Genomic DNA, 15,724 nt, shown 5'->3' with positions numbered 1-15,724 from the left:
GGAACAAGAACAAAAATAATGCTGAAGAAGCCAACAATGTTGAAGCCTACGCTCAACCGTGATTGATGTCTCATTTTTTTTAACAAAGAATGTATTTTGAACAGTTTATGGAAATACTTAGTGGAGGTTTTGAAATTGATAATCCTTACATTTACGTAGGAAATGCATTATAGTCCACAAAAAGAAATTAAAAAATAAAAAAATTATAATTAATAATTAAAATGATATTTTGGTTAGTTCATAAAAAAAAATAGATGGAAACCTAATGAGATGAGCTATTTGTTAGACGACCGTCAATTTTAGGGGAATATTCATAATTTTTTAAACAACTAGAGATACTTATAATTATAATAAATTTTAAAAAAGTTTGTTGTCATTTATCATAATCAAAATTGAGTTTATTTTTTTGGTGTTAAAAGGAAAAAAAAATAGAGTATTCAATTGAGTAAAAAGAATATTATATTATTACACTCTAAGGTTGGTTGTTGAAACTTCCAAAATAGAAACTAAGGGGGTTTAAAATTTTGGGTGAATAGCAAGTTACCCCCTATGATATTGAAGATGACCACATTACCCCATATGAAAAAAATATAGCAATTTACCTCCTTGTATTTTTAAAATGAAGCAATTTACCTCCTTGTATTTTTTAAAATGAAGCAATTTACCTCTTTATATAAGGAGGTAAATTGCTTCATTTTAAAATCATAGAGGGATAAATTGTTGTATTTTAAAAAATATAAAAAGATAAATTACTAATTATTTTTTTATAAGGGAATAATTTGTTCATTTACAATACGGTGTTACTTGTATTTTTTCCTTAAAATTTTGAATGCGGGTAGTGCAAAATCCAAAGTGAGCCAAGACTGAAGAATCGAGTCTTGGTTAATTAGTTTAGTTTAGGCATCCGATTTAAAACCCTACATTTCAGCAATGCATTCAAGATATACATATGCATCCGTAGCACCATACCACTTCTAATGCTTCGATTACTTTTCTCATCCCAACCCTGTGACCGCGGCCGCTACTTGACTCCATACTGTCCCCGTTTCATCTCTTTTACGTCCCCTCTCCGGGCCTCATGGATGGACAAGATGAAAGGATTGTTAATTGGCCAGAAGACCACCACCGAATCCGAGAAATCCGCCGAATCTTTCACCCTTTTGGGTGAGTGATTTTGTTACAAATAATTATGTACATGGCGATTGGGTTTGTGATTTTGTAAAATGTGAACAGGGTTTGCCGACGCAATGAGCAAAGCCAGGAAGTTGGGGACTTTGAAGCAGTATGTAGTGGGGCGGAGCAGTGAGGCTACTTTTCAGGATGCCTTCAGAAAGCAAGAGGCCATAATCCGATATCTGGGGGGTTTTGATCCTACAGGGGAGGTTGGTGCCTCTCCTCTGTTAGTGAATAAATTATATAATTTCTGTTGTTACTATTTACATTCTTAATATTATAAGCTTGTTCTTTCCAAAGCTGTGTGCCTGAATTGCTTGCTGCTTCCTTCCACTAGCAAATTGAGGTGCGTCTTAGCGAGTTCTTCGGTTAATAAAATTTTATAGTTCGTAGGAATTCTATAATTGGACGCCAGTTTGATTACATTGATTTAAGCGTCTTATAGTTCAAACTTAAACCAACATCACTTACATTTGCTCTCCCTTTTTTCCTTGAAAGATGTGTTCGGTGGCATTCCATTGAACCTTAATTTGGAACTGCTCCCCAATTATAGTAAAAGCAGTACTTTTTCAAATTTCGTTAAGAAAGGTTTTCTGGACTTCCCTGACCAGGCTCACCTATCTCTTACAAATTAGCTTCTTTCTTTTCTGCAGCAACCACATAATAAATGTCAGATATTTCAAGACATAGGAAAGAGTTGCTCATCTAAGTTACTGGTTTTCTTATTATTATTGGTAGGTCAGGGTACTGAAACCACTGGGACATTTCCATTTTAGGTGGATACACTTCAGATTTGACAAACTTCAATGGAATGACAATATGGGAAGCTAATTGCTCATTTGATGCAACTCAAGAATAGACAGGGAAAGTAGGAGAACCAAATGAAGTGTTCAAATTGGATCCCACTAATTGAAGACCAAACACAATTGCTGCAGGTTCTTATTAACAAGCTGAGGTCATGAGTTGGCTCACTAAATGATTAGAGTACCCAGAAATGCTGTTTGACTTGATATTGTCCTGACTAGGGTAACAAATTATATGCCAAACTAGGACTAGCGCCCTAAAAGCATATAACTTGACCCTTTAACGAACTTATTCTAGATATTACAGACTGAAATTTTCCAAACTTAGAACTCTTGAAAAGGAAGTCCTTGAAATATTAGATTTTGCTTGATTACTGACAAGATGTATGATCAATTTTGACCTATTTTGGCTAGCACATTTGATGAATTTTTCCTTCAAGATAATGTAGTAGTCCAGAAACCAGGACTTCAGAGTTGAAGTGTTCAAATTTACAATTTTTACATGTCACAGTTTTATGTGGCTGGAAAATGCTAGCTCTTCTCTATTTTGCAGCTTCCGGAGGAAGTTTATGATTTTCAGTTCCCAATTGATGACAAAATATTTGAGTTGGTTCAGCTATTTTTCTTCATCCATTGTTTTCATCTCCCAATGACGCCTTTTTCTCAAAGGCGTAAGTTTTACATAAGTGAACTTTTCTTGTTGGTTTGTACATTAACTAATTGTTGTGTATTTTAGCAATCTTCTAGTTTCAATGTTTCAAATTATTCATCAGTTGAATGCTTGAAGTTATTAATTGATATGCTCAGCAAACTAGCGCTCTTTTACTAAGATAGGTGATGAAAAGCCATGTCTGAATACTGTTGCACTGATGTATGGCTGGAGTGCTTGAGTGGTTCTCAATTTCCTTCTGATTTCTTTTTGCTGTAGAATATTAAAGCTAGTCAAAAGATGGAGGCAGCAAAACAGTGTGATTGCACACTTTTAGATGTTGAAAACGCCTTGTCAAAGTTTACATGGGCAAAAGAAGCACAAAAAAAGATTGAACAACTTAAAGCGGAAGGCAAGCCAATGCCAAAGAGCATGGCAGAGGTATTCATCACATTGTTATTTCTCACCCTTCACAAACAGTTTTTTGATGGAAAAGTATCACGTAATTTATTACACAACATTCACTTGTGTTGTACTTGCTATACGTGTGATTAATTATGTTTAAGTTTCTAGAGAGTATTGTCCAAATTAATTTTGCTAATAATTGTGCATCGAATGTGCTTAGAGTCGACTAGTCTATTTTCATGTAGTTATATTGATTTTTGAGTAATCAGTTCTGGTTTTTATGATTGAATTTAAACTACTGATGTAAATTAAGGAAGTTCATGTTTAACAGTTCCGAAAATTTAACCAAGGGATAATTATAGAACTGTTTGTGAGGTTTGGTCTAAATAGAGGTACATTGTATCGTGTTTATGAAATTACATTCACCTCCATTAATGTCTGTTGTCATCTTACATATAACTGCGACTGTTAGTCTCCATTGCACAGCAGAAATGCTTGTCAAAGCCAAATTTCATTCTCTACCTCCATATTTAGTTGAGATGACGTTTTTTCCCCCTAAAAACCCTAACCACACTCATTCTTTGCTTTTAGGCTCTGAACTTTATGAAATTTAAAACTTTCGCAATTCTGACAGTTTCTTATATGCTTTTGTTCATTCATTTGGCAATTTCTTAACGTTCTAGACTGTCCTTTTTTTATTGGGTCTCACAAGAGTTCTAAACATGACATAATATAAATGGTTAGGATCCTGAAATGATTACTACATGCTGTATAAAACAAGATTTTATGATAATAGTAACGAGGGCTTAGTCCTTACTCCTTAGTCAAGAAGATTAATTTAAACGAATGGAACAGTGTCGAGAATAAGGATGTTTGTGGAACTTGGAAATAAAGCTACATGTTAACTTGACATGCATCTTGCTAGTCTTCCATTAAGGCATCCGGCAGCTTGCAATTTCTCTTTTACCAGTGTGCCACTTCTTTACTGGAAAAGGGAGGAAAAGCACTATGAAAATGTGAGTAAAAAATTAGACATATGCGGAGGCAAAGAGTTTGAAATTAAGAGAACACAAGGAAAACAACATTAGATAGATGTGCTGAAAAGAAATCCGGTCAGATGGATTCAGTTGGATTTAAGATATCCTGGGTTGCCATTTACTTTCATAAATATAAGTGAAGAAGGCAACAGATAAAGAAAAACATGTCTTGAATCTGTCAAAAGAACAGCACAAGAATAGTGCATACAAGTATGCATTTGGAATTTAAATGCTTTTTTATTCTTCATTCAAATGTATTAACTGTATACTGGAAATAATTTTCTTTTGGTTCATTTTATTATATGAAATAAAAGCATAGGATATCCATTTTTTACTGCAGCATTTCCTTTTTCCTTGTCCGTTTAAGTTGGCAATCCAGTTGCTGCCTCAAGAATGATGTTAACTGCAACTTAAAAAGGCAATGCTTTGTCTACTTCTTAGGGGATTAACAAAGAAAGAAAGAAAGATCTTTTTGTATGTCTTTGGCAGTTTATTTTTATTTTTTATTTTTCATTATTATGTCTTTTAAACTTGTCAAGGGATCATTAATTGCAGATGCAGAAATTGATGGGATCATCCCCCTTAGATATTGCACGCAATAACTTGGCTAAGAGTGGGCAAATAAGTAGGAATGCACCCTGCCCCTGTGGTTCTCGGAAGTTGTACAAAAGGTACTTCTTTAGCTTTCATGTAAAATGCAAATGAGTTGGAATAGGTGTTGATCACATAAAGGTTTAATGTATTTGCTGATTTTATTACATGTACTGTGCTATTTAGGAAAACTCCCTCAAAAGTCAAAACCATCACTTTGAATTTACATCCTATAAATCAAGTCAAATTTTCAAAACTGATTTAGAGTTCAAGTATGTCATTACTATCTTGGAGCTTGGGAGGCAGCATACTTGAGGGTTAATTACATCATCCTTCCACATCACTGCGGATATTTTCAAATTTCCCCTCTTACTATTGAAATTATAAATACCCTTTTTGACTAACACCCATATTCAAATTTGGCGGGAATCTGTTAGATGACAATTTAACCATCATCTAATATCAAACAAAATATTAAGTGGAATTTCAACAAAAGACTTCAAAATAATGCTCAGCCTTAATAATCATATTTCATTTTAGAAATAAGAATAAATTAATAAAACCTAAAACAACCACCCCCGCCCCCGATGGAGTTTGGTAGGCGGGACGAGGTGCGAGTTAAATGCCAGGATGGCTATGGGTTGGGTCTGAGGGAAGATCGGATTCGTCTTTGTAGTGGAAGTTTGGGCTGTTGAAGTAAAAGGTGTTTGATGGTGGATGACAGATTCGTGCACTGGGGTGGAGGAGCAAAAAAAAGTAGATTAATGGCTGTGCTTGGGATGGGTTTCTATTGGCTTTCTGGGATTACTTGGCTTTCTGGGTGTAATCAACATAAGAAAGTGGCTTTCTGGGCGCAATCAACAAAAGAAAGGGCAAAAGGTGGCTGAGGTATCTTGAATGGGTGTTTGTGGTGGTAGTAGTGGGTTTTGATGGCGAGGGCTGATTTGGGCTTGTAGCGGAGCTGTAATGTGGTGAATAGTCACTGATAATTAGTGTACGGTTACGCAGCCATGGGGCTGTGGTGATGGTGGCTGAAGGCCAACCTGAACAATAATGGATTGAATTGGATTGATTGTTTGTCTACTGGGAGGCAGTGATGAGGAGTTTTCAGATAAAGTTGATATCCCTATTTTTTTTTTCAGATTAACACTTTATCATTTACAAAATTCCAACCATCAGATATAGCATGAGATTTGGAAGTGGTTAATAAAAGTTCCAAGTTGCTCCCCTTGGAGTTAAAAAAATTACATATTACTGTGTTGGGCATCATGTTCACCAAAAATTAAATAAACTGAAACCAAGGACAAATTAAGTCTACATTAAATTTTTAATGACATTGATAAATTTGTTAGTTGACTAATACAAGGTGCAATTAGTAAGATGGAAATAACATCTATGAGATTTATATAATTTCAATAGTAAAAGGAACAAATCCATAAATATTCATGATGCCAGGATAGGGTGCTATAACAAAACTATATTTGGTATGAGTTGATGCCATGAAGCACACAAGTGTTTTGGATCACATTGGATTTATACTGTTGCCAGGACTTTTTTGTGTTAGAACTTTTTTAATCTTTGATAGTGGAGTGCAATATCATTGATAGTATTGAATTCTGTTCTCTCTTTCGAATCTCTGACATGGGTGCTATATTGTTTAACTTGGTTTGTAGATACAAATATTTGGAGAAAGTCAATAGCATTTCATTAATTGCAGTGTAGAGTGATGGCTTTTCTAGCTCCTCTCACTTTAGCAGTGATGTAAAATGAAGTTTCTAGTTTTCTTAAGAATTAATTTTCAATAAAGTTCTTCCTGTTCAATAAAGTATGAGGCTTCATATTATTGGACTGGTCCCCTGTAGTGAAGATTATTTCTCTTGAATTGAATTGATTACTATTGATCTTATTCTCTTGCTTCTCTCTTCTTGACAATTTAATGATTGTTATTGTTTGAGTAAACCAAGCTGAGATGATAGTAGATAGATTTTGATTCTTGAGCTCTAGTATAAATTTTGTACACTTGACCTCATGCAAACTCGGTTGAGTTCAGAATTTAAACATAAGTCGAGTGGGCCCCAGAATCTCACAATTATTTGCAGTTTAATTTGTCATTCGCTTTTGTGTATAACCTTTATGATGACAGTCGTGCATGATAGTTGATCGTAGTGGGTCTACATGCATTTTTAAGCCCATAACATAAGCCTCTGCTCACTATGGTTCTTTTCATATCATAGCACATTTCTATTAGCACTGGTTTATTTTTACTTGCAATGTTTATTTTCCTTGGTATAGAGATATTTCAGCTGCTGAGGTTTTGGTTTGAAGATTGGGAGGAGATTGTTTTCTTGTGCTGTGGTGTCTTTGGGAACAGAGAGTAATACTTTGTGCTAACTGTCTATAAATCCTATTCTTGATGCACACATCTGAAGAACTTTGGAAATACATGAGTCCAATGAATTGTTTGACATGCCTGTTTTTATGTAACTTTCTCTACCTGATTTTCATATTTTTTCCTATTTTTATATGGAACTTGTATTTCACATTCCTCGTGACCTTAAATTTTAACTTGTCTGCAAATATAGCCATCTGATTTTATTGCACTTGCAAAAAACTGTTGTTAGAATAGGTGCAATGAACTATTTTACATCCTAATCTATAGATTTTGGTCAAGTGGTTTTCTGTCTTTTGATATACAGATGATGTATTAAAAACCTGTATTATGCAATATCGACAACTGTTTACCCTTTTTCATTTAAACAATTGTATTTGCAGATGCTGCGGGAAGGACAAAAGCAATTGATGGTGAAATTCCATAAAACTGGCATGGTTTAGGATGCTTGGAGAGCTGCAAGCAGTAGACCCCAGCCCTTACTTCTAAAATTGCCCTTTGCTGTATGCTAAGATAATACAATTTGCAGCATGGTGGACCTACTCAATGGGTAGTTTGCAACAAGCTTTACATGGTCTTATCTAGATGGCAAATTTTAGTTTAAGCCAAAATATACTCTAATTTGCTTTCTTTTCTCCGAAAGGCTCTGGAACTTGCGCAAGTAAGCCGGCCATTATGACTTGCCATGCTAGTAGGATTATTAGGATAAATCGGATATATGAGGAACTCCTCTTAGAGCCATAGTTTATTAAAATCGTTTTTCTGATGATTTGATCAATGCTATATGATGATAGCTGTATTGAAGCAAGGCAGATGCTATTGGCTTTGTGTAGAATCAACTTGAACCAGGAATTGGACCTGAAAAGAAACCGAATTTTGTTTGGAATTGAGATATGGGGTGCGGTAAATTTTATGTCTTTGTGGTTATTGAGGACTCGTGTGTTCGGTAGGCAATGATCTCTTCGCAGGAATCTGACTGTGAAGTATCATATTTTCTCTCTCGGGTTTCAAATTTGCGAAAGCAAATATATTCCTAAATGATGGCATAAAGATTGTGGGAATGTGAGAATTCATATTTTGCTGATATTATTCATGAGAATTTGTCAATAAAGGTTCACAGGAGAATATTGCCCTTCATATTTTTTTTTTATATTTAAGGGATTGTTAAAACTTTGATAATTTGGTGCAATTATACGTAAAATTTTTTGTGACTTGGGAAATTATATCTGGTACGGGAAAAATTCAGGGACCTCTTCTGTGATAATGGAAATGTTCAAAAAATTTCTTGTGAAAATTAAATTATCAATTACCACATTTTGTGATATAAAATAAAGTTAAAAAAAATTCCCTCGGTACATAAATTGGACCACACATGTTTTGAGTGTAAGTGGGCTATGAAAGTACACCTATAGTTCCAAAGTTGTCCAAAATTTTGACAATATTTGGTCTTTTAATCATATGTTCTTGCTTATCTTTAATAGTCAGCCCCTAATGCTCAGAATTAGGTACAACATACTTTCGAAATAAATTAAGCCGTCATTAACTCGTACCTTGTTCTGACTGCTTTGTTTTCGGGTATTCCAAGTCCTTGATTTTACGGACTTCCTCCAATCACACTACCGCAATAGATAGTTCGCAGGTACTTGACTCATTCAGCAACAAACAACACAACCCTATTTCGTTTCTTACTTTAGGGCATAAAAGGGACTTCAATATAGGGACTTAATAGAATTTTGGATAAACAAGTCGAATAAAAGCCTTACTTTTATTGAAGAAATATATAGAATATTACATAGATGTAATCCCTCTGCTGGAGGAGACAACTGTTTAGCCTCCCATATGATAGATGACTTGAATCGTTGGGGAAACCCCCATAAACTAAAAAATTTGAAAATACAAAAACTCCGAATTCGAAATATTATGCTTTTGAAGAGTTGGAGAAGATTTATGATAATCCCCATTTTTTTCATTGCAACCTTATTTATAGAAAGCCGTGGATTTCAAATTTAGACTCCAAACTTATTTTTGATGACGTCATGTATTCATTATCATTTTGTCTCTTTCGGATGACGTCACTGCATTCGTCATTATCGCGTCCTTTCCAGCTGTTGGTCATAATGGCCTGTCGGTCTTGTGATTGCTAGCTGGCTTTCTTGCTTTGCTGACTGGCCTTCATTGTTTTCTACTGACAGTCTTATCCTTGATTTTTTATATTTTTTAATTTTTACTTCTTTTTGTAAAATTTTTTTCTTTTTCCCTTGTCCTGGTTTGGTTTGGATTTATTTTGTGTGACCCGAATTTTTGTCCGAACAGGAGATTCTCTTGTTTTTCGTAGCAAAAATATAAATGGTTATGCTATTGCCTAACATGCAGCATGTTGCATGTGTTCATACTTGTAGCTTCGCTTGCTAGTAGCTTATTTTCCTAAATTAACATCCTCTTCTTCTCAAATAAACTTTCGGCGAACTCAATGCTCTTTTTCGTCATGGAATTTAACAGAAAGGATCCATTCGCTTTGTTGGAAAAATCTTGAATGGATACTTGACTTTGTCCATTTTAGTGAGACAGACACATAATCCCCAAGCTCTTATGGTGTAGATATTGTCTTCACTAATGACTGATACTAGGGAGCTTCTTCTGAGACAGCTTTTGATTTTATTGAAAGCCACCAACTCTGGCCTCTGAAACTTCATAAAATGAAATTTTGGATAAGACCCATTTCCTGCAGTTTTTGGAGTAATTGGTACGAATTTTATTTATAAAATATCGCCTCTCTTTTTAAGTGGGGGTTATTTTGCCACAAACCAAAGAGCGCCCCACTAGTCGGAAGCTTTGAAATTTTCGAAAAACTTGGAGACATAGTATGAATTGAAGTAAGAGCTCCAAAGTCATATCATTCTCTGACATCCTCTAGTTTTGGACCCTTCTAACATCCAGACCCTATTATATTTTTCGAATGTTTCGATAATGGTCTTGCCTGAGTTCACTCCTTTGCGGAAAATTAGTTTTTCCCATATGCGCTGATAATCCTGTCAAGCAGAAGAAGATATCAAGTCGTTAGTATTAACTTTAGAAGTACCTATCATCGGCCTAAGACTAAAAAACTTATTTGTTAGATGGAAGGAAACTTTAGGGATGCTAGATGTGCTTTCTTAAATCATAGAAAATCTACATATAATTATATTAAATCTTAAGAAAAAGAAGTGTAATTATCCTTATATTTAGTTTTTAGTTCTTGAATTTAAAAATGTCATGTTGGTGAATTAATGAATCAAATTTGAAGTACTGATATTTGCTGGAAGATTGTTTTGTCCTAATTATCTTAGAATATTTCTTGGTCTTTTTCCTTATTATTTTTATTTTTCCATTATAAGTCATGGTATTATTTGCATTTTAATTTTTTTTCATCTTAGTAAGTTTTTATACGTTGGTTATATGCTTGTGCCAGAATCGAAAGTTGATTAGCTAAGCATGCATTATTCGTAAAAAAATTATTATTGTGGATCCTTGATCTCGAGGTTCATCTGTGAGTTTTGGCGAAACGACTTAAAAAGGAAATTAGGCATCTCAGTAGGATATTGCAAAAGCAACTATCCTCCTATGACACCATGTTTATGAAAAACTAGTTAGAAGTAAGTGCATTGAATGTAATTCATATTATCTTAATATAATTAATACATTATATTAATAAGATAAATTTATAAATAAATATATGTGAATTAAAATGTAATAGGTACTTTATAAATTAAAAATATTATTTATACAAAGTAAAAGCATGAGGTTTAAAAATAAAATGACTTTTTTCCTCCATTTTATTTATGATTTTATAGTATAAATTATATATTTGTTTTCTACATTCAATATATGCATCTTTTTAGTATAAGTAAATGTCTACTCATATACTAAATAAAAAAAGAAAAATGCCTACTCATATAAGTAATTTTGGGTCAAGATAATTACATACCTACACAATACCAAAAAGACCCACACACACTATATGTATGTGTGTGTAGATATACAATGACCAAGTTGATAAATAAAAAATAGGGATGATTAAATCAATACCCCCTCATCTATTATTGTTTTTTACATAAATTATTCTTATCTTTTTAAAAATTATAGAAACCACCCCTGATACCTTTTAAAATTAAAAAATTCTCTGTTGATCCGGTCAAACTTTAATTTAATTTTTAAATAAAAAAAATGCCCTCAGAGTGTTTTAAATTATTTTATTAATTTTTGTATTGAATATGTTTATAAAATTGTACCTCTTAGTAATTAAAATATTAAATAATTTAATTAATATATTAATAAAAATTAGTTACTCAGTTATAAATTTAAACTAATATGTATATATTTATACATATATATTTTGATGGATTAAATGCATTTTTCGTCATCTAACTATAGCCACATCCCATTTTAGTCCTTTATCTATCTAGGGTTTGATTTTGGTCCTTTATGTAATTAAATTGCTCAATTTTAGTCCTATTTTGGCCGGAAAAAATCCCAGCCCACCGAAAATTGCCTATGTGGACCATTTAAACTGGGGCTGAAACCTTATTGGTTTACATTTTTATGATTTGGCTATTTTTCAAATTTTAATAAAAAAAAGAATGACATGGCAAATGTGGAAAAAGAGGGAAAAGGGAGGCCTCTTGCTGTGCTGGCGGCGAGAAGGACGACGGCGGTCGAAGACTCTGATCTCGTAAAAAATCTGATGAAAATTGATGGGTGAGGTCTCGTTGAAAACGCCTTGGCGAGGGGAGTCCAACGGTGGTTGTCCGCGATGGTGATTCGTTTGGACGGCAGAGATTCGGCAGTTCAAAGGTGGCGGCGTCATGAAACTTTAAAAGAACTGATCTCGTTGAGGAGTTGATGAAAATGGATGGGAGAGGTGTCGTTTGACTCGCCTTGATGAGAGGAATCCAACGGTGGTGGTGCACAACGGTCATTCGTTCGGACGGCGGCGTATTGACGGCGGTTCAAAGGTGGCCGCGTCGCAAAACTTTAAAAGAACTGATCTCGTCGAGCAGTTGATGAAAATGGCTGTGAGAGGTGTCGTTCGACTCGCCTTGATGAGAGGAATCCAACGGTGGTGGTGCGCAATGGTAATTCGTTCGGACGGCAGCGTATTGACGGTGGAAAGTCGCATCGGTAACCTCTTGAGCCCAGCGTCAAATCGTAATGAAACTTCAAATTGATGGAGGCGAAACGTTCGCCTGATGATGGGGAGTCGACTGATATAGTTGGTGTCCGGTGATTCATCGAAAATTGGTCGGAAATTTAGAGAGAAGATGCGGCGAGAAGAGGGGAGAAAAAGTGGCCATGTCATTCTTTCTTTTTTTTTGGTTTTAAAATTCAAAAAATTGCCAAGTCAGCTAAAACTTACCAATTATATTTCAGCCCTAATTTAAATATCCACATGGGCTCCACGTGGAATTTTCCGGCGGTTTGGGTAATTTTCCGGCGAAAAAAGTTCCAAAATTGAGCAATTAAAATACATAAAGGACCAAATCCAAACCCTAGATAGATAAAGGACCAAATCCAAACCCTAGATAGATAAAGGACCAAAATTGCATTTAATCCTATTTTGATGGAGGATGGCGGAGGAGGTTGAAGGCTAGGCGCAAGTGGATCAAGGGCACAGACATGAGTTGAGGGTAGGCATGGCCGTAGGATTGGGAAGAAAGAACAATTTTAAAATAAATTAATTTTAATAGTTAAAAATATTTTTTTAATAAATAAATTATTTATGTTACTAATTGTAATATGATTCATATAAACTGCATAAATTATTATTTATTAATTTTAAATAAAATGTAATTATGAATAAAAATAGAGAATAAATATTTTTTTAATTTTAAATAATTTATGAAAGTGTATTTAATTTTTTAACCTAAACTTATAATTTAATAATTAATTTTATTAATATAATTGATATGTACTGTCCAAAAGCACTTTGCCCAAAGAGGTTATGAAGTCCAAACTAAGCCCATCAACCCGTGATGAAGGTAGCCCACCAAGGATTCCCAAGCTCGGCTTAAGAGGGTAGCTTAGTAAAAGCTTGCTAGACCACAAACTTGCCTTCAAAGCCCAGCTCAGGAGAAGGGAGGCATCCCCAAAACTTAGGACTCCTTAACTTAAAAGGACTCCCTGTTGAATAGGAATCCTCATGCGAAAGGAGTCCTCCCCTAAGCAAATACGTGTTGATCAGCTAAAATAAGATTGAATCATGCTTTATCCGCAGGGATCTTGCCACTTTTTCCTGAAATACAGGTAATGTGCAGAGTCTCCACGAAGGGGGATGCCCCCTCTATAAATATAGGCACCATCCATCAACAGGGACACCTTCCAAAATCTGAAAATTGCTCTTCTACTCTTGCTGCAACATTAAGTAGCATTCTAAACCATACTTTCCCAAGAATTTCTTATTTATATCTCAATTTGTCGTCACAATTTATTTTTATAATTATTTATTCTTAAATTCGAAACTAACTTGAGCATTAGAGTGCTAACGTACTGTTTGTAGGTCCTATTTTGTCAAGTTCTTTTGCTTAATCAGCCCAAGCCCATTATGAAAATCTAAGATCGTTGGACCCGTGCTAAAATCGCATGCATCAATTGGCTCCGTCTTTGGGAAAGTGAGTTAAAGGCGTGAGTTACCATGGAGACCCCCAGCAACCCCACTAACAAACAAAAGGTTGTGGAGACACCCGATAACAATTAGCCTTTACGGGTCGCTGTTGGAACTTCTCTGATCCCAGTTGGTGGAGGATCCACCCATACCTTGCCTGAGCCAATACCACCCCCCAGAATGGTGGACCCTATGGTTGATCCTCCAAGACGAAGCACCTCATTGGACACCACCTCAGGAGAACTTTCTCCAGCTTTGTTAGGTGCAATTTAATAGGTGGTTGCAACATCAATTCGGGAGCAGATGGCAGCGCTAGTTCCTGCTCGCTTAGCCCTTGTGATGGAAGCAAACGTCCCTGAAGAAGGGGTAGGAGGAGGCCTAGCTGAAGGAGGCGTCTTTGTATCCAGGACCCTATTGATTGAGAAGTAGGTCTCCCTCCAACAGCTCCCCAGAAGGTCCCCCAAAAATGGCTGGCAGAACTGGAATGCCTCCAAAAAGGTCTTCAAAATGTCCAACACCAGATGGTAAGGTCCCTTAAAGACGAGCAGTAGGGTGTCCCCTTCACGGACACAGTGATGGCGGATAAGCTCTCGGTGAATTGCCGCATCCCCGCTGTTGTTGAATATGATGGGACTACTGATCCTTAAGAACACCTCTAACGTTTTTGGAATGTAACTTTTTTGCATAGGTACACGAATAGAATCAAATGTCGCGTTTTTTGCCACCACCTTCACCAGGGTCGCACAATAATGGTTCAATAGTTGCCTGCAAGCGTGATAGGAAGTTTTCTAGAATTTTGATATCTCATTTTGCACCAATTTGCTAGCAGTCGGAGTCTTCAAAAGATGGAGCTCAACTTTTTTGCCATAAGCCAAGAAGACAACGAACCATTAAAGGAGTACCTGCAATGATTCAATACTGTAGCCTTCGAGGTACCCTCCGCCACTCAAGAAGTGAAAACCAATGCTTTCTCGCAAGGACTTTCGGATGAGGACTTCTTCAAGTGCTTGGCTAAAAAATCTATTTTCATGGACCCAAGCTGCCAAAAACGAGAGTCGTGGGGAGAAAAGGAAAGAAGTTCGAGAGAAGATCCCCTCCAAGAAGCCCTGAACTAATTTTGGGATAAGCAGGCACCCTTCCGAAAGGTTAATGCAGTATACACCCCATTGACAGTACCTATCACCCAAGCCCTCATGGCGTCGAAGGGAAATGCTTACTAGCTCGCCCCAGATCATGGAGAGAATAGCCCCAACGTCCTAAGTCCGACGAATTCTTTCGTTTCTATAATGATTACGGCCACACCATTGAAGTGTGCCGACATCTAAGAATGAGATTGAAAGGCTTATCTAAAATGGATATCTGCAGGAGTACATCTGCTAGAAAAATGTCCAAGGAACAGGGCTATACTGAAAGTATAAAACAGACAAAGGGAAGGAAGTAATGATTTCAATCTCGAGTTTTTTACTTAGCGAATAACACAAAAGTACCTTTTGGGGGAAGACTAAAGCTAATGATCCTCCCCGTAAAAGAGTTATACGAATGATTGCAGGCGGTCCAAGTGGAAGCGACTCCCGTCATGTTAGAAAGACCTAGGTTAAAGAGGCACACAACATAACTATAAAAGAAATATGAGATGTTGGGGCGATGGAGGATACCTCCCTCATCCAGTTCGGAAGGGCAGAACGGTCAGGTCCCAAGAGTTCTCAAATGACGCTCGGTCATCACAGCATTGGTAGCCAACTACAAAGTAGGACGTATCTTCATAAATTTGAAAAGATCTGCAGGCATATTATTTAGAGAAGCCTACAATCAGATGCAATTGGGGCACACCCCCTAGAAAAAGTAAACACTTCCTTATACGATTTTGCAGGGGTATGTTTCACTCTCATTGACCCTAGGTACTGGCGCCACTCAGAAAACTTGAACGTTGAAATTTTAGTAGTGGATACCCCTTCTCCTACAACGTCATTGTGGGGAGGCCCACCCTTATTGCTTTCCAAGCCGCAATCTCCATTTATCACATGAAAATCAAGTTCCCTA

The 15,724-nt window shown here is 36.0% G+C and overlaps 1 protein-coding gene across 1 annotated transcript; it reads left to right on the top strand.

Annotated features, from left to right (window-relative positions):
- Positions 857-7,939, top strand: LOC105172262 (protein translocase subunit SecA). The gene is made up of 5 exons (XM_011093637.2): positions 857-1,164; positions 1,234-1,382; positions 2,905-3,066; positions 4,623-4,738; positions 7,431-7,939. The coding sequence occupies exons 1-5, from the start codon at positions 978-980 to the stop codon at positions 7,456-7,458; spliced, it is 642 nt and encodes a 213-aa protein (XP_011091939.1). The 5' UTR covers positions 857-977; the 3' UTR covers positions 7,459-7,939.

Source organism: Sesamum indicum, linkage group LG10, assembly GCF_000512975.1.
Source record: "Sesamum indicum cultivar Zhongzhi No. 13 linkage group LG10, S_indicum_v1.0, whole genome shotgun sequence".
NCBI classification, from domain to species: Eukaryota; Viridiplantae; Streptophyta; class Magnoliopsida; order Lamiales; family Pedaliaceae; genus Sesamum; species Sesamum indicum.
This window is presented reverse-complemented; position numbering and strand designations above follow the sequence as displayed.

Excerpts from the sequence above, each read along its gene's own strand:
- LOC105172262 (XM_011093637.2), top strand. The coding sequence starts at position 978 with ATGCTTCGATTACTTTTCTCATCCCAACCCTGTGACCGCGGCCGCTAC. Across the intron at positions 3,067-4,622 it reads TGCCAAAGAGCATGGCAGAG|ATGCAGAAATTGATGGGATC; the intron begins GTATTCATCACA and ends CATTAATTGCAG. Across the intron at positions 4,739-7,430 it reads TCTCGGAAGTTGTACAAAAG|ATGCTGCGGGAAGGACAAAA; the intron begins GTACTTCTTTAG and ends TTGTATTTGCAG.